Consider the following 21887-nt stretch of genomic DNA (forward strand, 5'->3'; position numbering starts at 1 on the left):
ACTGACATCCTGTCGCTCGCTTTGCAGAACGGCTACATCAACTTCGACAAAGGAGAAGGGTGAGTGCGAGATTAAAGGGGGGGGGGGGGTGAAAAGTTTCTGCAGAAGTGTTTGTGATCCCGTTAGAGAGCAGAAGAGAAGTGAGATGCGTGGGATCGGGTTTTTTTTTTGGAGATAAGAGCGAGCGCAGGTAACTTCATATCCAAGAGAGGAGGAGAAAGAAGAGAAGAAATGTAATTCTTTGTTTTTCTTGCTTTATGAAACTTTGTGGCGACACGCCTCGCTCTTAACAGGAATTTGAGGTTTTAGCTCAAATCCGGCTCCTGCAGTCTTCCTGCAAGAACTGCGTTTTCACCGCCGACGAGGCCTTCGCGCGGTGGTACCAGAGCGTGCCGTCGCTGACGGAGGCGGAGAGGTAAAAAAAACACTACACCACAGGTCTATGATTGCGTCGTTGTGCGTTTGTGAGGCCGATGAAACGATTGAAACGTTGCCTCGTCTCAGCTACAGGCTGTCCAATGAGATTGAGGCGCCCGGCGAGCCCAGCCCCCGCGGCGTTACCCCCGTCGGTCGTCATCACGCAGTGCCCGGAGTAAGCTATACCCCCCCCCCCCCCCCCCCCCACACACACACACACACACACACACACATTGAAAGAATCTACAGGTGGCCCGTGGGCTCAATCGTTGTCTCCCTGCAGCCTGAGTACCTCTCGGAGCAGCCTGACCGGCGACAGCGACAGCCTCTTTGACTTCCCCTCCCCCGTCAATAATCTACTCTCCAAACTCACAAAGGTAACGCGGGGTTTTTTTTTTTTGGGGGGGGGGAGGAGGATTCGCAGGTGGAAAACAATCCCCCCTTTTGGTTCATTTTCCCATCGCAGCACATGAAGTCTCCGTCCGTGTCCTGCCTGGACGTGGACACGTCCCCCTCCTCCACCAACGAGTCCACCCCCGCCGCGCTGACCCCGTCCGCGCCCGCCAAGTCGCACCGCCGCTCCGTCTCCTGCGGCAACAACCCCCCCAACAACATCCAAGGGTCGGGGCCCGACATGCGCATCATCCGGATACGGATGGACCTGCAGGACGGGAACTTGTACCGGAGCATTCTGGTACCCGCCTCAAACCGCTGCGGGACTCCTGCAAAAACTCAAATCCCGCCGTCCTCTTGACATTGTTGTCCTTCCCCCCCCCTCCAGGTCACGAGCAACGACAAGTCCCCCACCGTGATCAGCTCGGCCTTAGAAAAGCACAACCAGGACCCCAAACAGACGTCCAGATACGAGCTGATCCAGCTTCTGCCGGAAGCAAAAGGTAAAGACGCGGCGCGTCCGGCAACCTGCTGGAAATGTGGAGCGGCGCTTCGGGCGGCGTCCTCATGGCGTCTCTCTGTCACCCAAACAAAGCTCACAACGTGGTGGAGAATCGACCTTTTCATTGTCTCTCTTTGTCTCCCCCCCCGTCTCGCAGAGCTGGCGATCCCGGCTACAGGAAACGTCTTCTACGCCATGTCGTCGTCCAGCGTGGACTTCCTGTTGCGGAGGAAAGGCGGGAGCGCTCCCCCGGGCTCGCAGCCAATCAGCACGGAGACGAGCGCCACGTTTCCTCGAATCAAGGCCAAGGGAAGGAGACTGGTCAGGACACTATTTTGACGTCCGATGGTTCCCCCCCCCCTCCCCCCTCGACGCGACCTTGTCTGTGGCCTCGGTGAACGTGGCCTTCCACACATGCCGTTTTCTCCTCCTTTTCAAACAGTATGCATTAACTATTCAAGAGCAATGGAAGCCTTTAACTGGGTGCTTTTTTCGGTGCTGGCTCTCGGGTCGTGGTCCGGGTAGCACTCGATTTAGGAAGATCCTTTTTTTTTTTTTTTTTTTTAAATGATCCCCTGCTGTGGTGGGCCATTTCTAAATGCTGAAACGCATTTGATTGGTCGGAGCCTGAGACGCTGCTGAAGGATCAGGGAAAGCTGTTTTTTTTTGTTTTAAATGGGGAGGATGCATAATGAGATCTAGATATAAGGAGCCGATCAGGTCCAGCACACACGAGGAGGCCCCAAAGACACACTGGAGCTTGTCAAATGCGGCATAATATGTGTTTTGTTTATATTTATATATTTTGTACCTCTGTATTTTAACACCGTGTTTACACTGGCGAAGAGCTCTGGGTCCACTTTTTCCAAATTGTTTGATTCACAGAGGAGGGACAAAATGCTCTAAATACCTGCAAGCTTTCCGCTTTAAAGAGGCCAGCACGTGTCTCCGGACAGTAAGAGGAAAAATTTCAGCTTTGACTCATGCAGATACTGATTTACACTCAAAGCTGCATTAGTTGCCTCGTTTTAACAGTTCATTAATTCACTCAAATTGGCTGCTGTTATTAAGTACAGTGAGATAATAAATACTCCCTGCAGCTCAGTAGAGATTTTGGCCCTTTAAAAGCGCTGTAAACTTCCTCGAGGGTTCCTTGCTTTCACTAACTAGCAGCAGCTCAGAGAAACCCCGCGTGTGGCTTCAATAGCAATCAGCAGACCCCGCAGTTAGACACTAGCCAGTGGAGACAATTACAACAGCTGTTTTTCTTAAAGGCTGCTTAGGACCAAACTAACCTAAAAAAGTTATTTATTATTTTATCGTACGGACAGGAATTCGACTCCAGGCAAATACTTCCTCTTCAGGTGGGTGTTGGCAGCTGTTCCATGTCAACAAGGTAACTGGAGTCAGTTCATCAGCACTCATTGAAATCCTTTGGACCTCTTCTGACCCCTGGTGGCCAGAGGTTAAACTAAACTAAAAATAAACCCCTCGTAAGCACTTTCAAATGGGGTGGCTTTGCTTCAAGTGTTTCCCCATCTAAAAAGCATCTGAAATTTGAGGGAAAGAATATGAGGAAAACTAAAAAAAAAAAACAACACAAAAATATTCTAAACGTCCCGACAGAGACGCACTTAAATCATTGCGGGTTACACAGCTCAGCGGGACACATCTTCAACACACACACACACACACACACACACACACACACACACAATCACCTGTTTGTTCTTATTCTGGACTTTGTGACCTCCGGGTGCATCCGCTCGGTGCTGTTGAGGCCTTCCTGCCGGGCTGAAGCACGAGGGATTCTGGGTAATCACGGATGACGCGGGGAGGGGGGGGGGGGGGGGGGCAGCGCCACGCCGCTCCGCTGATTGTTTTTTTTAGTGCCTTTCTCCCAACAAGACGCACATCATCCATTACGCGTTTGCGTTAGAATGTACGCGACTCTCACGTCAAAGCTATTTATGCACTACATTCAGGATGTCCTATTTTTGTGGTAATAAATTTACTTTTGTATGAATCTCTTTGTCTTTGACTGGTGTGCAGTGAAGCACGTTCCACTCTGCATACATGCGGGTCCCGGGAATATTTGAAAAATTGAAGCGGCAGTCTGCGTGTCAAAGAGTCCCATCGTGGAACCAGAGGACGAAACAACGACCTCTTGTTTGATTGGTTTTATTTTATTCAGATTGAAAGACAGCCGGCATCTTTGTCCTCCAAGCGCAATGAAAAGAGCGTGACGCCACTGTGAAATGTGGGGGCACATAACAAAAAGAAAACGTGTTGATACACTTATGGAAGAGAAGTTGATTAGACAATCCATTGGACCTTGTTTTGCATCTTGATCACGTTAAAATGATATTAAAAGGTGTTTTAAACCAACATCTGGCCCGGGAACGCACACACTGGATATTTAAAAATAGACCCATTTCAAGTCAGTGAGGCAGCTGGGACTTTTTGTTTCCTTTTGAAAGAATACCCAGCGGTTTTAAAAGACACTCGGAGAAAAGCTTTTCAATTCAAAGTGGCGCTTTGAGGTTTTTTTTTTTTTTTGTGTTTTTCTAAACCAACACCGTATTTCAGAGCCGTCTGCTTCCTGCCAGATTTGACTAATTGTCCTCCTCCGGCCTGGTTCCTAATGCATCCAGTTCAAAGAGGAGGATGCAGGAACCCTCGGCAGCATCCCATAATCAATTTGAACAAGTCAAATGACTTCTGTGCCTTTAAGGCCCCAGAAACACATTTCCTCAATCAGCCTGGTGTGAATGATGGGGTACTATTTTGTGGTTTGAAATGGGCGGAGCTTGTTTGGAATAACGAGACGTCGCATTCTCCCGGACGCAGATAGAGATGTAGGAACGTTTGAATCAGACCAATGTGTGCAAACATTTAGCTTAAAAGCCCCACGCGAGCCCCCCCCCCCTCCCGAGGACCGTCTGCCCCCCCCCCTCCCCCCGGCGGGGTTTCAGCACTGCCCCGTTTCCCCTCCGCACGACTCGCACTCCAGCGCCGCCGACCGGTACGCCTTCCACACGGCCGGGTCCCGCAGGCACACCGTGCCCCCGCCGCGCCGCTCCTCCGCCTCGTTGCGGTTGATGTCCCCCACGCACACCCAGCCGCCCCCCCCGGCGGGGCCGGCCGCCCCGGGGCTCACGGCCCACTTGGAGTGGTCCTGGCTGGTCTTGAAGGTGAACGTGGAGCCCGGGTTGAGGAGCGTCACGTCCAGCACCTTCCAGCCCAGCGAGCAGTCCGAGGGGAGGACGCCCGACGAGCGGACCCAGAACTGGACCAGGAGGTCCGACCCCAGGCTGGGGGCCACCCAGGAGTGGTACAGGTCTGAGGAGGCAGGGGGGGGGGGGGGGACGAGACGTTAGCGGCCTGCATTCCAGTTGGCCATCACCACAGGAGGAGAGTCCGCATCGAGGGTCCGTACCGCGGTCGAAAGAGGCCCCTTTGGCGAAGCTGATGAACTCGGTGCCGCCCTTGGAGGTCAGAGTCACGCTGCGGTTGGACGCCGTCTCGGTGGGGGGGGGGGACGCGACCCCGGGGCCGCCGTTTGCCGCAGACGGCAGCCAGCGAGGGCACCGCGGAGGCCAAGGACTCGGGGACGTGGCAGTCGTACACGTTGGGCTGGTTGATCTGAAGCTGCTCCCCTGTGGCACACGGCGGAAATTACGATTTTGGGGCAAACGCCGTGAGCGGCGCACCGGAGCGCCCCCCCCCCCCCCCCCCCCCCACGTGGGTCGAGTGTGAGAAATGAGCAGCCTTCTCGCCGACATTGACGCAGAGGCACGTCGTTAACTTCCACGGCAACAGATGATGGAGGGATGACATCATTTAGACAATTCTGACAGCAGCCGGTTGGTAAACGTTGTTCCAAAAGTGGCGTCTTAAAACTCATTTAAACATCATTTTATGTTCATGGTACCCAGAGGATGGATCTTAATGACTCTCCGACTACGGTCCCCCTTGCGATTAACAGGAATAACGCCGCTGATCTCTAACATTGACGAGTTCTAATTTTCTATACGTTGGATACTTTGAACTTGGTCAATAATATAACTGTCACTTTGAGCCTGTTGAGTCGGATTCAAACCACAGAGCTGCTGATGGGGATTAAGACCTGTTGTCCGGATAAATCGACCATTAAAACAGTTGACGTTAAACTACTTCCTGTGTAGTTTATGAAACATCAGTAGTCGAGCCAAACAAGCAGCATATCAGCATTTCTGACTACATACGAGTGAGTAACCCAGGTATCTATCAACTCACGCGCAGTTCTTCCACTAATGAATTTGCCCCTTAATGCCGAGCGGGGCTTTTAAAATCAAACGGACATCGCCGGGCGTCCCCCTCGACGCTCTCTGATGGAGGCAAAGCCGCGCCGCAGTGTGAAGGCCGACGTCTCTATGGTAACACACCTCGATCTTACAGCGTCAACCCCCACCTCCCCCCCACCCCTGGTCTCCTCCCCTCGCACCCCCTGACGACGCCATGGCAACTGTGCCCATTTCGGGGTCGGCGAGTGGGACTGCACGGTCACCGTGGCGATGACTCCTGTTGGTGTCTGGGATCTGCATCATCTTGTTGTAGTCGTGTCAACGCCTGACTGGATTATCAAGTACCAGGGAGGGGGGGGAGGGGGTGGGAAAGAGTCCCTTTCGAGATATGAGACAGGGTTGCAAATAATAGCGTTTGCTTTACACCTGTCATTTCAACCAGTACACCTCACTAATCTTACAGACTATCTTTTTTCACACACACACCTCTTTTTCTGGGAGTAGACCCACATTCCAGAAGCTACAAACAGCTTCTATTCTCCATTAAACTAAAAAAAAAAATGATTTACCAATAAATTAGGAGTTTTAAAAGGAGTTCCTTTTGAATCCACTCATCTTAACGGCAGTCAGAAGGTAATGAACCGTCAAAGCGAGCCGCACGGGGTCCTTTTTTTTTAATCCAACGATATAACAATAAATCATTAAAACAGCGCTCCGGGTGCGTCTTCCGGGCCTCCGGGGCGGCGGTCTTACCGACGGCCTGGAAGCGCTGCAGCGGGTAGGTGACGCAGATGAAGCTCTGGCCGTTGTTCACGCCGCTGTCGGGGTAGTAGTAGCGTCCCTCCCCTCGCACGGCGGGGAAGTGAGGCGTGCTGTGCACCAACCAGAAGCCTTGCTTCCCGTCCAGCAGGACGACGCCTGCGGGAAGCAGAGAAGATGGTCGACGCGGGGTTAAACTCACCCGTAGGGACACTTTTGGGGACACTTTTGGGTGCAAGGTGTGAGGCGAAGGTTGATTAAAAAGGAAATGTTTTTCACGTCACTTTTTGACGCTTTGGCAGGTTCACCTTTGGTGTGGCCCCGCCCCTTCCTGTCGGCGCCCCCTGCTGGACTCTGGTCGTTGTAAAGGACGTACGCGACGTCGGCGTTCTGTGAGGGGGGGGGGGGGGGGGGGGACAAACGCCACGAAAAACGGTTTCACATGCCTTCACAGGCCAGTTTCTGCCCACAGTCAACAAGTCACTCTCGGTTCCCCCCCGTTTCTTCATCGGATCTCACGTGCCGAGGTTTTTTGGTATTATTCATTTGTAAAGTGAGAAGTCTAAAGTGGAAACAGCACAAGCTGGCAAAACTGAATCAAATCCGCTGATGAAAGAAAACCACAGTGTGTCGCCCGCTGACTTTTCTTTGGCAAAATGATGAGTTTTGTTATATTGTGGAGGCTAAAGAAAAAGGACCACAGGAGGATTTACAACCATTGTGGCAAAAAGCTAATGAGGATTCAGATTCGGTCGTTTTTCTTCTCTACAATCTGCCTTTTAGGGTCCGGTCTAATTAAAAAGTGAAGCACGACTTTGGCGAGGCCCTTTCACATTAAAATAATAAGGAAATGTATATCGTCTTTCATGAGTTTCCCTGACCATTAACTCCCATTCACAGTCCAATACAAGGCTGTGTTGGATCCCGTATTTTTGCTCCCGTTCGGGGCCCCGGCGACGAAGACACCTGGTGGAGACGCACCTGTCCCCGCGAGTACAGCTGTCCCACCGTCCTGCCCAGAGCGCCCGCCGTGTCGTTCACTGACCCCGTCCCGTTGGTCCATCCCTCGCTCCCCCTTTCCAGCAGCAAGTAGCTCAAACCCCGATGGGGAGCTTGCGGGTCAGGATCTTTAGGCAGCTTGTACACGTAGAACCTAACACGCAGAGAACGAAGACAGGAAGTGCGTCTGAGGAAGTGACACCGCGCGCTCGGCTCGGTCAAATTATGGTTTAAAAAAAACGTCCCACTCGGCTCCTTTTGAGTCACACAAAAGGAGCTCGTGGCAATCAAACAGTGAGCCGGGGACACATCTTGTTAGAAGATGGCTGTGGGTGAATTACCAATCCACAGCCTCTCCGTGGTCGTTGTAGCAGGTGATGGGCGAGGTGTCGCCCCCTGGTGGCACACAGAGGATCAGCAGGGAGACGATCAGAAGCATCTGAGAAGAAGAGACAGACCTTTATTCATCATTGTTACGTATGTGACTACTGTATGAATGCATTGATGATTTAAAAACATGGAACTGATGTACAGCTTCAACTAAAGTATCAAGTGAAAGTAATACATTTATGTCATGATATTGGATCATAATTATTGATTCAATCGTCACTTTAATGTTGCAGCCGTTAGAGGCGGATTGATATATTGTTGTTGGCGGCTTAGTATCAAATATTACATTTTAATTTTGCATTCCGAATGTGAATCGCAAAGTAACTAACGAGAAACATTTCAGTGCGTGATAAATTAAGTGGAGAGAAGGACATTTGCCCTCGTTTGAAGTTGCACACCCTGCGTCAAACGCGTGCACGCGTGCACCTGCTGCGGAGTAAACGCACTTCAACAAGTCAACACGATCAGGAAGTTCCTCCTGTGCGTGAACAGGGTGAGTCCCAGCAGAAAAACCGATGCTGTGTGGGTTTTACAGCGCAGCTCGTCTCTATAAAGTCACTGCGGGGACTTCACGGTAACGGCACGCCGTCGTTAAAACCACTTCTACCGACCTGCGGCTGCATGCGTTTCTCCTCCATGGCGTCCGCTCAAAGTCGTGCTTGCGGATCCGAAATCCTCAGCGAGTCTCACCTTCATCGCCCGCGTTACATCCTCTTTAATAAAGTCGGAGCCTGAGAACCACGGGACGAGGACGGGGGGGGGGAGGTGACGTCACGTGGTCTCCTTCGACAACAGCTGCTGACGGTTCACACGGCGAGACTTTTGCCGCCGGTAAAAAGTTTGAAACGACCCCACCCAGTTTATGAAATATATGATGTATGTGAAACGCTCGATAGCTCCTCGCGCGTGGCTTATGCCTTTTGAAGTATACCTTGATTTCATTTAACTGACCAATGGCGTCACCCGGTGGGCGGGGCTACGCAAAAAAAAAAAAAAATCTGGCTCATTATTGACGCAGCACGAGGTCTGAAAAACACAGCTACATGAGAGAATAGAAAGTACCACTATGTACAAAGTATCTGAATACATAAATATAAAGTAGGCGTCGCTATATTACATTTGGAATAAATATAAAAATAGATTAAAACTTTAAGAATTGAAGTAGTGAAGTACAGTAGACGAATAGACGAATGATAATATTTATTTATATTTACTATTTAAAATGAATTGAATACATATGAATGCAATAATATCATGTTAAAGTGATTCAATATAAGTTGCTTTGATATGATCTATCGAGCCAGGATATAGCTATACCATATTAACACATCTAATTTTTCAAATATTAAAAACCTACCATCATTTTAATCCCCCTGAAATGAAATATTTTTTCAGAGTTTTCTCCCTTTATGTACGTAGTCTCGAGCAGAAAAGCCTTTGAAACTTTACCATAGAGTAAGTGAGGGGGCAGGTTTAACACAGATCTAAACACTCCTGAAGCCTCCACACCAGAAGAAACTCCACGTCGACCTTAATAATAAAAAGGTGTTGCATGCTGACGTGGTCGATGCCAGATACATTAAAACCACACGTTGACCCAACGCAGAGGTGTTGCATGTCCATCCTAAAATAACTTTTCTGTTTTAGTAGTTGTTTCTTCCGGTTTGGACTCTTTCACAATCTTTGTGTTCTGTATCTTGTTCAATGTTTTTTTTTGTTTTCCTCCTCATCTCCTCTCTTCCGGTTCTTTCTTTTTTTTTCTTCAAATGTATATCTGTCTGTATACCATTTGATAATTTGGAGCCGAGGCCGAGAAGAAGAAGAAGAAAAAGCAGGTTGCGTGACAGAATAATGTCACTGTGACCACAAACAGGAAATGCGTTCTAACCATTGACCTTTCGCGTGAAGTTTAAACTTTAAGTAATAAGTTAATTGATCCCTCCCTGATTTATGATTAAACCAAAATACATCGCCTTCAGAAGCCACATTCAGGTGCTTCTAATAACTCACGACGAGGCGTCTCATTTTAACGTGGACCTCGACCTGCAGGCGTTGATGAAGGAGTCGCCGCCACGTATGAAATACGTTTAACTCCGTTTGAGGAAGTGAGACGGCTCCGACGTTACTGATGCAGAGCGGCCGGGACTTCCTCAGAAACCTCGGCCCTGAGCCGAGAGAAGACGAAACAAGCATCAGAGAAGCTCTGGAGGCCCCGTTGTTTTGGTAAAAATTTGAAGAAAAAAAAAAAAAAAAGTTGGATTACGAAAAGCTTTTCTAACCGCAGCATCGATACACAGCGTGATCTTCAGTTTCCTGCAACACTAGTCACATGGTTCTTTAATTTAGCCCTAAAATAAATATTTCATAAAAACACACAATAAATGTGTAAATCTGCCCTTTGACTTTGGAATGGTGTGACTGTCAATAAAAACGACAGAACTAAGGAACTTAGAGATAACGTCTGTGTTCGGAGAGAGAGAAGAAGAAGAAGAAGAAGAAAAAAAAGGGAAGCCTTTATCTCTGTCGCACTCGTTTTGAAAATGAGACGTCGCTCTCTCGAGTCATTCTTCTTGAAGGTTTGGAATTAGATGCAAAACGAGTTTGTGGGAATGCCACTTGTGAGCAAGAGGATGACGATTCCTACTAAAAAAAGGGAAAGAAAAAAGGGGGGTTTACACTCCCCCGTTTATTGTGACCCCTAAAATGTTTGCAACTACAGGCTTTTGTGTTTGATATATCTAAATAAATGAGAATGAAGACCTCACTAGAGCAACTTAAATCTATTTTGCCTTTGTAAACAAAATTGAATAAAAAGGGAGAGAATGCAAATGGCTCAGATCAACATTTTGTTTATTTCCCCCGTTAAGAGAATGAGCCACATACCTCCTCGACACCACCATCCCCGGTGGGTTTAACGTCGGCTGTATATACACACACACACACAAGGAGAAACTATGAAGATCAGTAGAATGCCGCCGCCGCCACAACAACAACAACGGGAACTCGCACAAAATCCTTCCACTCATCACACACACACACACACACACACTCAATAAAATACAACGGTTGGCGGGATATGAAGGCGAATCTGCTGATCTCCGATAAGACTAACTGACCGTAAACTTAACATCTCATCACGAACGTCTCGCGAGTTGCATTAAAAAGCTCCAACATTAGCGTTTTTTTCAGCAGCGACAAACAATCAAGAGACAGAAAACATTTCCCCCGAAGACCAAGCGCTATCAGGGTCAACAACAACAGATAAAAAAAATAAAAAAAAACTTGTTGGGACTTCAAAATAGACCAAAAAAAAGAGAGAGGCTGCAATACTGGATGGCTTCCACGTGTTTCGGGGGAGGGGGGTGCGTGGTGGTGGTGGTGGGGGGGCGGTAGTCCAATCTCAGGTTTGCAGCATGCATGGCAGTTCTGTCCTCTGCTCGTCCATGCGGCCCCCCTGGACCCTCAGGAGCAGGGAGAAGAAGTCCTCATCGTCCATGGGGCCGGGTGCCCTGCAGCGCTGATCCTCCAGGCGGCCCTGGGCCTGCGGGCGGGAGGCAAGGGAGGGGGTGGGGGGGGGAGAAAATCAATGAATCCACAAGATTCCCCTTCGGCGAGAATCTCTACTCTAGTAAATAATGCGATAGCTTACTTGCGTCGTGAGAATCATATTGTACAGGTCTTCTTTGGGCACGGGCACGGGGGCCGGGGCCGGCGGGGGCCTCCTCGCAAAAGACAGTTGCTTTATGCTGCCCCTGAAGCCCCGGGATTTCGGCTTGGCCGGCTGAGACTTTTCGAGCTGCGACCTCTGGTCGTCGAGCCGGCGAGCCTGAGACGTGGCCAGCAGGTCGAAAAACTCCTCTTTCTGCAGCGAAGTCATGGAGGAGAACACAACTGCGGAGAATTGAGGAAAAAGAGCTTTGATGGTCACGTGGAAGAAGACCTCAAGGAGAGAAGTTGGGGAAAAACATGTCGTTTTCAGCGTGTCACAGAATAACGGGTACGTCCCCCCCCCCCCGTCCCCCCACACACACACACACACACACACACACACACACACACACACACACCTCTGTTGGCCGGCTTGGAGGTGTTGGGCTCCGAGTGGCACCTCCTCCGCCTCATCCCGCCCTCCAGCTGGAAGGAGCAGCGCTGGTCGTTGAGCCGTCTCCCCTCCTGGAGGGTGCAGAGCAGCTCGTACAGGGCCTCCGGGAAGTCAGGAGTTAACCGGTGAGCCTGAGGAGAACGCAGGTAGGTGGCAGAAAGAAAAAAGAAGAGTAAGGGAGAGGGAGCGGGGGCAGGGGGGGGGGGAGGAGGGGGTGTTTGTCGGCACAATAATTCGCTCGACTCCTACGTACTCCCTCATACATAACGATACCTGCTGTTTTTCCACCCTGACATGTTTTTTTTTTTTTGGGGGGGGGGGGGGGGGGGGTTTGGTACATCCCATGGTGGCTGGTTGGTAAAGTCAATAACATTACGAACACTCAGGTACTAAATACTAAAAGCAAAAGTCCACGAACCTTTTTAGGATCCTTCTCTCGGTTTGTCCCTTCGGGTGGTTGCTGGGAGGAATTTAACCTCTTCACCTGCACTGCAGGGTCTTTTTGAGCGGCCTTTCCATCCTCTGTGACTGCGTCAGTGGCTTCCTCAGGTTTACTCTTGAGCCTCATCATCTCACCATGCCCTGCGTTGTTGTCGTCCTCCTCTTCTTCTTCTTCTTCTTCTTCCTCCTCTTCTTTCATTTTCACAACAGCCTCCCCCGTCCGGTCGTCCTCTCGTGGTTTTTCCGCGCCTCTCTGCACTTCTGAACACATTTTCTCGCCCGCCGCCTCGCCTTCGCTCTCGTCCCCTCCCGCGTGTTCCGCTTCCCCTTTCGGAGCCGCCTCGGCGCTCGCGGCCCCCCGGCGGGCGTCGGTGATGAGGAGGCGCTCCAGCAGACCCTCTTCGGCCATTTCAACGAGTGATCTCTGATTAATTTCCCCCTGACGAGAGGGCACACGGGGAACGGGGTTCAGTTCAGAGATCATGTGTCGTCACAGACTTTGAGGAGCTGATCGTTAACGCTCAAAAACAAACATCACACCGTTTCTAAAGTCACTTGGAGTGGACGTGAGACCTGCTAGAGAACGTCTTCTTCTCTTTTTTTTTTTTTTTTCTTTCTCTCTTGCAAAGACATTTTTGAGAAACCAGTTCGGCAGGTTCCAACGTGTTGACGGCAGACGTTTAAGCCAGGAAATCACAATGCATTTCACATAATTCCTCCGTGACTCACCCTTGTGACAACAAAGGTGTGTGACAGCACGATCGCGTGTCGCTTAGTGGTCTATGTTGTACTCTGCCCAAACGTTCACTGTATTGTGTGTTGTTTTTGCCAGTAAGGTTGTCTTGTCACTGAGAAAATTCAAGGATTTCATTCTTACCTTTGATTTGTTTAACTTTGTCCCTTCAAAGCATCATCCCGTCGAAATGCAGCACGGACGCAGCACAGCATTTTCTGACGTGTCACTCGTCGTGACAGCAACTGTATGAAGAACAAACAAGAAGAAACCCACGGTAATGAGGAGCTGCACGCGCCGACGTGCCAGGCTCACACTCCTTTTGGCTGCCTCGCTGCCTTGCTGCCTTGCTGCCTTCTCTCACTCCTCACTCCTCTTCCTGTTCCTCTTGCCACAGCCCACCCTTATTTATGCGGCCCGCCACAGCGCGCCACTGTGACACGTTACTGATGAAAAGCAGAAAGAACCCGTGGGGCATTCTGGTTCATCTAAGCGTGGTCCAGGGGGGGGGGAAACAGTTTTCTTGTTTTTGGATAAAACGCACCAAAAAAAGGAGAAGTTTCAAAGCCGCCAGAGCAGCTGCTGCTGCTGCTTTAAGTGCTTCTCATTTGCTGACGACAGACCCGGCTGCGACGTGTTGAAACAGGCGCACGGTTCTTCTGACACTGATGTGGTTTTGGCACACATCCTGTTGACTTGCAGCTAAAACGAGAACGAGAAGTGTGAGACGAAGGAGAGAAGCGGTCCAAAGTGAGATTGACACGGTGCACCGGAGACATAAAAAAAACAAACAACTCATGTATAGACGTGAAACAATTGATCACATCATCCCCATCCTATATAGTTTGATGTTGATCATATTACTCAATGAAACACACTAATTTGACACTAGTTGTACTTATGTTGTAACGATACTACTTTTTTTCTTCTTTTTTTTCAATGCATGGCAAATGTCGTGTTGTTGTGGTTAAACCCCACCCGGCGGTGCTACGTCACCGGCGGACTCAACGCCGCGCGGCGCGTGGACCCGGCCTGTACCTTTTCCTGTCGATCGCTAGGGGACCCTCTGCTTCGCGCGACGCCCGCGCTGGGCTGTCTGTGCGCGCACACGCTCGGGCAGCAGCAGCAGCAGCAGCAGCAGCAGTCGTCGCCACCGTGCGTCGCTGAAGATGTTGCAGCAGCAGCCGCCTCTGACGGGCAACGGGCCCTCCAGCGGCCGGGGACTCGGCTTGAGCGGCCACCCCGGGATGCACGCTCTCAACTCGGTTCACCAACCCTCCCAGCATCGGTCCGACGGGGGGGACTCGGGCCTCGAGGGTACGGAAAACGGACACGAAACCCGCAGGGATATCGGCGACATACTGCAGCAGATAATGACCATCACCGACCAAAGTTTGGACGAGGCACAAGCGAAGTTAGTTTACGCTTTCTATTCATTATCAGAGCTGCAACGCTTTTGTTTCCGCTTTGTCGACTCCGACTCGCGTTGACAAAGTTTCGTGAACCTCAACCTTTTGTTAAGATTATTTAGCTAATAGCTAACCAATTAGCCAAATCTTGCCAACGACAACAAAGTGATCTCACTATAATCCGTTCTGACTGGTATGAAGTTGTTCTAATTGCTGTAATTTACCAACGCGTAACATTAGCGCTGTGTCTTTTAGCAGCGTCGCTCTCAATCCTAGCTTAGCGTTAGCCGCCGTCGTTAGCTGGCTAGGCTGCGTCAACCGAGGCGGGCTAGCTAATGCTACAATAAACAGCCAACTAGCAGGCAGCGCTAACGAAAACGTTGGTCGGGCAACGGTAGATTTCTGCACACGTTCACATACAATTATTCGGGAACCAAATTAAAATGCGACCAAGTTTACTATTCAACAACGTTGCATACGATCAGGATTTCATGCATTTAGCTTGTCAGGAGCTAACGGCTAACCGCTAAAGTAGCTGTTGTTTGACCACTCACTCTGTTTTTGTTTTGGTCAATTTGCATTTCGTCACTCTGTACCCCGTCTCGCAATTAGCATGTTATGCTAATGTCGTCCCCCAAGTCACGCTGTTTTCTTTCTGCACAGGAAACATGCGCTGAACTGTCACCGGATGAAACCTGCATTATTCAGCGTCCTGTGCGAGATCAAGGAAAAAACCGGTAACGTTAATTTAGAAAATATATTTTTTTTCATGTTGTCTGTCTGCCGTCTTGCATTCATTTATAAACCCATTTTGCTGCGTTTTGATGTGCAAATGTTGCAGCGTTGCAACGCACATTAGATGATGTTATTGGTCGTCAGTGACTAACACTAATATGTTGTAGCTACGTGCCATGTCCAAAAGAAATGTACAGGGAGACCGGCGTCATTATAGAGATACGCCTGAGCAGCTGCATCATACAGAACAATGCAATACGTGTAGCTGGTTGCTTTTATGTGTACTTGCTGTGTTGGGTTTGGTTGCTGAATTCGTTTAAAAAAAACGGGACATGATCCTTTGTTGAACAAACAAGCTGTTTTCTCAAATGCATAGGCCTACTTATATGCAAATTCTTGCAAAGACGCTGTATAAATGTTACCGTCACATTTACCTTAAGTCCAGCAAAACTGCACTTCGCTCGGCGCCAAAAATGATGGCTGTAGACAGGATATGAGGGTGTTGCACAATAACATGGTGATTACTATTATTAAGTAATTAATAATCCATTTTCCAAATCGGGAATGGCAGATGCGGAGGGTATTCAAAGAGCAGAAGTTTAATTTGACTGTATTTTTAGAGCTTTAAATCTGCTGTTGACTCCTCACCCCCAAAGCCAATTGACATTTGTCTTATCGACAGGCCTGTCAATGAGGAACGCCCAAGAGGACGAGCCTCAGGATCCCCAGTTAGTGCGATTGGACAACATGCTGCTGGCGGAGGGTGTGGCGGGGCCCGAGAAGGGCGGGGGCGCCGCCGCCGCCGTGTCTGCGGCCACCAGCTCGGGAGGGATGTCCCCCGACAGCTCGCTGGAGCACTCCGACTACAAAAGCAAGTTGAGCCAGATTCGCAGTATCTACCACACTGAGCTGGAGAAGTATGAGCAGGTACCGTGTCGCAACAGGAGACGAGCGCTGACACTGTCCGTACACGCTTGCTTGTACTAAAGCTGCTTGCCAGAAGCGTCATCCAATGGCATGTTTGGTCTAGGGTGCAGTCACATAACCTCTCTTTTCATTTCATGGGGAATGCACTACTCTCTTTGTGTTTGTGATTAGAATGCACCAGGTATGAGCTCCATATCCATATCATTTTATGACATCTGGCTTTTTAAGAACATCGAAGTGACACACTTAAACAAAAGCCTGACTGTGATATATTTTTTTTTTTTAACCCATTTTCATATCTGTTGGGAAATCTACCATTCTTTACCTACGTTTTTGATTATTGCTTGAACATCAAGGGAACGTGCTGCACGTGTAGAACATAAAGCAACAAGACATGACTGCTTCATGGGTCATTGCATTTTCCCGTGGGACATATCAGACCTGCCACATGCTTACTGACAAGAATAGCAACACTAAGCTTCTAACTTTCTGAACGTTTTCTTGTCACGTGTCCTTCTCTACTAATCGCTGTGTTGTAATATTCATCACATGAACGGCATCCGACCAACATGAAATAATACACATTACTGCATTGCTTTGTGCATTTCTGTCCTTCACTATTCTTGGTCTGATGTGCCCCCTCCATCCCAGGCGTGCACCGAGTTCACCACCCACGTCATGAACCTGCTGAGGGAGCAGTCTCGTACGCGGCCCGTGACTCCGCGGGAGATTGAGCGCATGGTGGGCATCATCCACCGCAAGTTCAGCACCATCCAGACCCAGCTGAAGCAGAGCACTTGCGAGGCAGTAATGATCCTGAGGTCCCGCTTCCTCGATGCCAGGTAATGGGCTTGGATTTTTTTTTTAAAAGCATAAAAACAATCTAACGTAACAACCTCTTAGTTGAAAGACTAATTCGCTAGTTCATTTCCGATTGGTCCTCTGTTCTAGATTTATTGTGATGCTGAAATGCGCTTTTTTTAAAAAGGTAGAATAAATCAACCCTTGCTTTGCGTATTCTACCAACAAGATATACTATTAACAGTACCCATTTAAACCTGTATATCTGAATGAGACCTTTGTTTGTGTCTCCTCAGGCGCAAAAGGCGCAACTTCAGCAAGCAGGCCACCGAGGGCCTGAATGAGTATTTCTACTCCCACCTGTCCAACCCGTACCCCAGCGAAGAAGCCAAAGAGGATCTCGCCAAGCAGTGTGGAATCACCGTCTCTCAGGTGAGACCAGAGTTCATGCTTTGAGGAACGAGCGGCTTGGTGATGCCGTGACGTTTTTCTGGCGGTCTGAGAACATTTATAAGGGGAGCATTCAATGTTTCTAAAGCTGTGTTCAGCGTGTTTTTCATGCTCTTAAGCAAAATGCACTGCCTTTTTATAATGAATTGATAAGAGCATCCATAAGCATTCACTGTACATGTGTGAGATTTAATGATTTAATGCTCAGCGTGGATTGCGTTTCCAGGTGTGCAACTGGTTCGGCAACAAAAGAATCCGCTACAAGAAAAACATTGGCAAGTTCCAAGAGGAGGCCAACCTTTACGCCATGAAGACGGCCCTGGTGGGGGGACAGGGGGACGACTCCCCGCACACCCCCAACTCCACAGGTACCGAAGGAGAGCTGCGGTGTGCAACTTGCTTGCCTCCAGGCCATTGCGCCTTTCTTCTGACTCATTCAAGTCCCCGAACCTGTCAATCATATAAAGCTGGGCTGAATACAACACAATGCATAACCCAAGGCTGAGTGAAAAAAAGCCTCCATCAGGCACCAAGGAAGTGAACAAATGCAACTTTGCAATCAATGGAAATGCCAAATAGGTTTTGCAAACAATTGGTATAACTTCATTTAAAAAAAAAAAAAATCCATGTTTTTCATTTCAGTAACTTACAAGCCTCCGTTTTCCTGCTGTAGCTAAGTTAACTTCTGGTTCAAATTAGCTCATGGGCTAGTGTATGACTCCTAATGACAGCTAAGGCAGTAAGATGCTTCACACCCACACATGACTTTTTAGAGACCTCATTAGCCTTCGATCCCCTTTGATTCTTCACATGTAATGGTGCTCTATAGTAAAGAATATACAATTCCACCATTCCATTTAATAGCACGTTCTTGGCACTGCTACAAAAACACTGAAACTGACTGAGGTTGCCGTTTGGTTCGTATCTTCTTTAAGGATCTGGGTCCTTTCTGTCCGGGTCAGCTGACCTGTTCCTCGGGGTTCCACCTGTGAACGGCGAGCAGTCTGCTTACCAAATTGGAGCGCAGGTACTTCAGAGCCCTCGTGAGACAGTTACACATGTATTTACATGACAAGGCAGCCGGGGACTCAAATTTAGGGCCACGTGCCACATAGCTTAGCATAGCATAGCGTTTATCGACGCCGCGTCGGGGCTTTCATCACACGCAAATAGGCTTCATCTCATAAAAAAATCATGTAGCGGGTAACTTTGGGCTCTGGGCCCATAAAACATAACTTTAACTTTAAAAAAAGCACCAAACAAAAGGTTTTTAAGTGATGCACGTTTAATTTTTAGTCTTCTGGAATGTGATCTCCAGCGGTTGTTTTCTGAATAATGATCAGGACGTCGTCTGACACTCGTTTCCATTTCTCAGTCTAACGGGAACTGGCAGGGTCGAAACTCGCCCCCGAACGGCGCCTCGCCCCACAGCGACCACTCGGAAAACTCGGACTGAAGGCCCCGCCCACGGGCACAGAGTGACGGGCGACGGAAATGGTTGACGACGACGGCGGCGACAACAAAGAAGACAGAAGAATGATATCACACTTCCCACTTGGCTGCAGTTGTTTTTTTTTGTACGTCATTTGTTTGGTTTGACTATTTTAAATGTAAGTTGTGTTTTCGTCTTTCCTCACCGCTCAACCAACGTGGGTCATTAGTATGTTTAGCTGAATGCACGGATGCCAGTGTGTGTCTGAGTGTGCACGTGCGTGCGTGTGCGTGTGTGTGTGCGCGTGTGTGCATGCAGGTGCGGTTTTATTATCAGGTTTGGAGGGTTTGTTTTCCACTAATTTTGACATGTTACTGAGGTGTGCGTCTGTGGTCGGTGTGAAGAGAAGGACGGGATTATTGTTTTTAGCACACTATATCATTATAATTATTAATATTATTGTTGTTTTATTATTAATGCTACAACTATTTTCGTTTTACCCCTTCAATAAGAGAGAATGCATTTAGTGAATGAGAGGAATAGAGAAAAATCCAAAGATTTGTGCGTTTGTTTCTCTGTTTTGTCCAATTTTTGATTTTCTTTTTCTACCGGGCTCATGTGTCCCTGTAAGATGGATGAGGTGCGTGCGTGTGTGTGTGTGTGTGTGTGTGTGTGTGTGTGTGTGTGTGTGTGTGTGTGTGAGAGAGTCCATATCCGTGGTTTGAATGAGTATATCAACAGTGCTGTTCTTTTCTGTACAGTGAAACACCTGTATTCTCTCTACCTCTTTTACAATAAAGACTCTCTGTATTCACAACCAGACGGGGAACGCTGTGTTTCATGGAAATATGTTCTAGAAGTAACTTAAAAAAGAAAAACATTTAAACAAAATAAATACAAAAAATAGACCGCTGTAACACAATGTGATACCACGTTTCACAGAGCATGTATAGTATAAACATTTGTACACTGTTCTGCAATTTATATTTTTTAGAGTCAATGTTTAGTTTTTATTGACATATATACTATACTGTATATGTGAGTCATTTTCAGTTTTCAGTCTTTTTGAAATTATAGTTTATTTTTAACCACCTTTGGCAACGGTTACCATGGAAACCATCCATGCATCTTTGAGCTTCGGTGAGGAAAAGACACCGGATCACCTGGCAGGTTAAACTTCATCGACACAGACAAAAGGTAAGAGCAGAAACGAGTTTCCTCCAGTCATGAACGATCTCTCTGTACTTTTTGTCTCTATGAGGGATGGATTTATCAAACTTTTGGCTTTATTGATAACAAACACATTTTGATTCGTATGCACATGATACATTTTCTACGGTAAACTTTTTCTCTTCAATGATAAAATAAACATTATAAACTTTTGAATATATTTAATTGAATCGAACTTAATTCATTGTTGGACTGCAGTTATTTGAAAGATGCACAACATAAACATGCAGGGAACAAAGCCTGTGAATTCTCTTTCAGAGTTCTGTGTGTCTGACTTGGATTTTCTTGCTCTTGTTTATTCATGTTTTGTTTGTCTTGTCTTTATTTCATGTTAACAGAAGAAAATACAACCATCGAGATGAGCTCGTTAGAGGTAAACTTTAACTACTGGATATCAGCAGGAACCTTCCCCAGTTCGATCCCTTTGGTCACATTAAGACAAATCTTTCAAAACGTGTGTGTTGAAAAATGCAAGTTGGGCCTTTTCTTATCCATTCTGTGCTAATCCACATACACATTTGAATCTGGACTTTGGGTGAATCAAGGTTTCAAATTCACGTGTTATTTAGTTTACAAGCCAAATGTTTTTACAGAGGGTTTTTAAAATGTCTTTTTATTTCAATTTTTGTATCACTATGAATGCTGTTTGAACAAAACGCTCAATGTAGGGAGGAATGAGCTTGCACAGTTTGGTGGACGCAAGAGCTACTGAAGCGGAGATTACTGGGGATAAAACTAATTAGAAGAAAACCGCCTTTGAATACAGATATATATATATATATATATAGTGAAAAACATTTAATAGACAAGCAGGTTTTGTATTGAAACGTTATGTTTAAATAAATATGTAAATGAGGCATTGTGTAATGGAGCCTTTAGTGAATTCAGTCCACAAACAAACAAGCTTGTATCTATTAGAACATTTTTACATCTCTTATTTCATATTTCACACACCGTCTGTCTGAACCTGTAGCCATCCTCTGTCTCAGCAGAGGCTCATGGGTATTGTAGTAGATAGACGGAACATTTCACAGCTTTAAATGAAAACGTTTTCTTGTTCATTTCCGTGCACTCACAGTGTACATAAGATGGTCAGCTGACAGAAAGTAAACATTAACCAGAGCTGTTGCCTAGCAACCCACTTCTGCTGAATGAGACAAAACGGAGATTTTGGTATACAAGTATACATTTTATAGTAGAACCCCAAAATATGAGTATGAACCTGCACATGAGCACATCCTCGGTGTCCTTTGTTATTGTGAAATATTTGTGTTCCGGTACGATTCCTGGGATCCACCAATTATCATGTGACACTTTTTCCATCTTTATTTGTCTGAAACATGTTTACCTCCCAACAGACGTCCCCAAATCCAGCAGGACCTCGTGGGGAGGGTGAGGAGAGTTTCAACAGGGAGCAGGTGGATCCACGTCAGTGTGCCGACACTGTGGAGAAACCACACTGCTGCGCCTCGACCGCCTCAGAGCATGACGGAGGAGGCCCGTCCACCTGTGAGCCCCACCCTGGAGAGAAGTCCTTCACCTGTGACAAGTGTGGGAGGAGCTTCAATCAAAGAGGCGCTTTGAAGACTCATCGGCGGAGCCATACTGGAAAGAAGCCCTTCACCTGTGAGCAGTGTGGGAGGAGTTTCAGTAGAAGAGGCAGTTTTAAGAGGCATCAGCTGATTCACACTGGAGAGAAGTCCTTCACCTGTGAGCAGTGTGGGAGGAGCTTCAATCAAAGAGGCGCTTTGAAGACTCATCGGCGGAGCCATACTGGAGAGAAGCCCTTCACCTGTGAGCAGTGTGGGAGGAGCTTCAATCAAAGAGGCGCTTTGAAGACTCATCGGCGGAGCCATACTGGAAAGAAGCCCTTCACCTGTG

At 48.0% G+C, this 21887-nt stretch overlaps 4 protein-coding genes across 8 annotated transcripts in view; 2 read left to right on the top strand and 2 right to left on the bottom strand.

The window, feature by feature from the left end:
• The window catches only part of rgl2 (ral guanine nucleotide dissociation stimulator-like 2), a 14650-nt gene extending 11732 nt beyond the window's left edge, over positions 1 to 2918 (top strand). The window contains 7 exon segments of the mRNA XM_062565551.1: positions 294 to 415; positions 505 to 556; positions 558 to 592; positions 701 to 794; positions 884 to 1111; positions 1199 to 1313; positions 1470 to 2918. Of these exon segments, the coding sequence (XP_062421535.1) occupies positions 294 to 415; positions 505 to 556; positions 558 to 592; positions 701 to 794; positions 884 to 1111; positions 1199 to 1313; positions 1470 to 1651 (828 nt within the window). The 3' untranslated portion in view covers positions 1652 to 2918.
• A 1364-nt stretch (positions 2919 to 4282) lies between these two features.
• On the bottom strand, positions 4283 to 8716 carry dnase2 (deoxyribonuclease II, lysosomal). The gene is given in 8 exon segments (XM_037454681.2): positions 4283 to 4654; positions 4752 to 4848; positions 4850 to 4971; positions 6352 to 6516; positions 6666 to 6747; positions 7339 to 7510; positions 7698 to 7795; positions 8358 to 8716. Coding segments are annotated over 8 exon segments (1134 nt in total). The 5' UTR covers positions 8385 to 8716; the 3' UTR covers position 4283.
• Positions 8717 to 10383: 1667 nt separating this feature from the next.
• Positions 10384 to 15170, bottom strand: LOC119197948 (G-protein-signaling modulator 1). Of its 4 annotated transcripts, none has more exons than XM_037454683.2 (6): positions 15028 to 15170; positions 13167 to 13267; positions 12267 to 12728; positions 11814 to 11979; positions 11396 to 11637; positions 10384 to 11287 (listed from the first exon to the last, which is right to left on the bottom strand). In XM_037454683.2, the coding sequence occupies exons 3-6, from the start codon at positions 12696 to 12698 to the stop codon at positions 11147 to 11149; spliced, it is 981 nt and encodes a 326-aa protein (XP_037310580.2). In that variant the 5' UTR covers positions 12699 to 12728; positions 13167 to 13267; positions 15028 to 15170; the 3' UTR covers positions 10384 to 11146. The 4 variants fall into 4 exon arrangements, with proteins under 4 accessions (XP_037310580.2, XP_037310579.2, XP_037310581.2 ...); XM_037454682.2 differs by having other exon boundaries at positions 14986 to 15170; XM_037454684.2 differs by lacking the exon at positions 15028 to 15170 and adding an exon at positions 14061 to 14181.
• pbx2 (pre-B-cell leukemia homeobox 2) lies at positions 14192 to 19598 on the top strand. 2 transcript variants are annotated; one of them, XM_037454678.2, is made up of 8 exons: positions 14192 to 14436; positions 15095 to 15168; positions 15849 to 16093; positions 16745 to 16935; positions 17191 to 17326; positions 17571 to 17712; positions 18280 to 18371; positions 18720 to 19598. In XM_037454678.2, the coding sequence occupies exons 1-8, from the start codon at positions 14192 to 14194 to the stop codon at positions 18798 to 18800; spliced, it is 1206 nt and encodes a 401-aa protein (XP_037310575.1). In that variant the 3' UTR covers positions 18801 to 19598. The 2 variants fall into 2 exon arrangements, with proteins under 2 accessions (XP_037310575.1, XP_037310576.1); XM_037454679.2 differs by lacking the exon at positions 18280 to 18371.
• The last annotated feature ends 2289 nt before the right edge of the window (positions 19599 to 21887 follow it).

Source organism: Pungitius pungitius, chromosome 11 (assembly GCF_949316345.1).
Source record: "Pungitius pungitius chromosome 11, fPunPun2.1, whole genome shotgun sequence".
NCBI classification, from domain to species: Eukaryota; Metazoa; Chordata; class Actinopteri; order Perciformes; family Gasterosteidae; genus Pungitius; species Pungitius pungitius.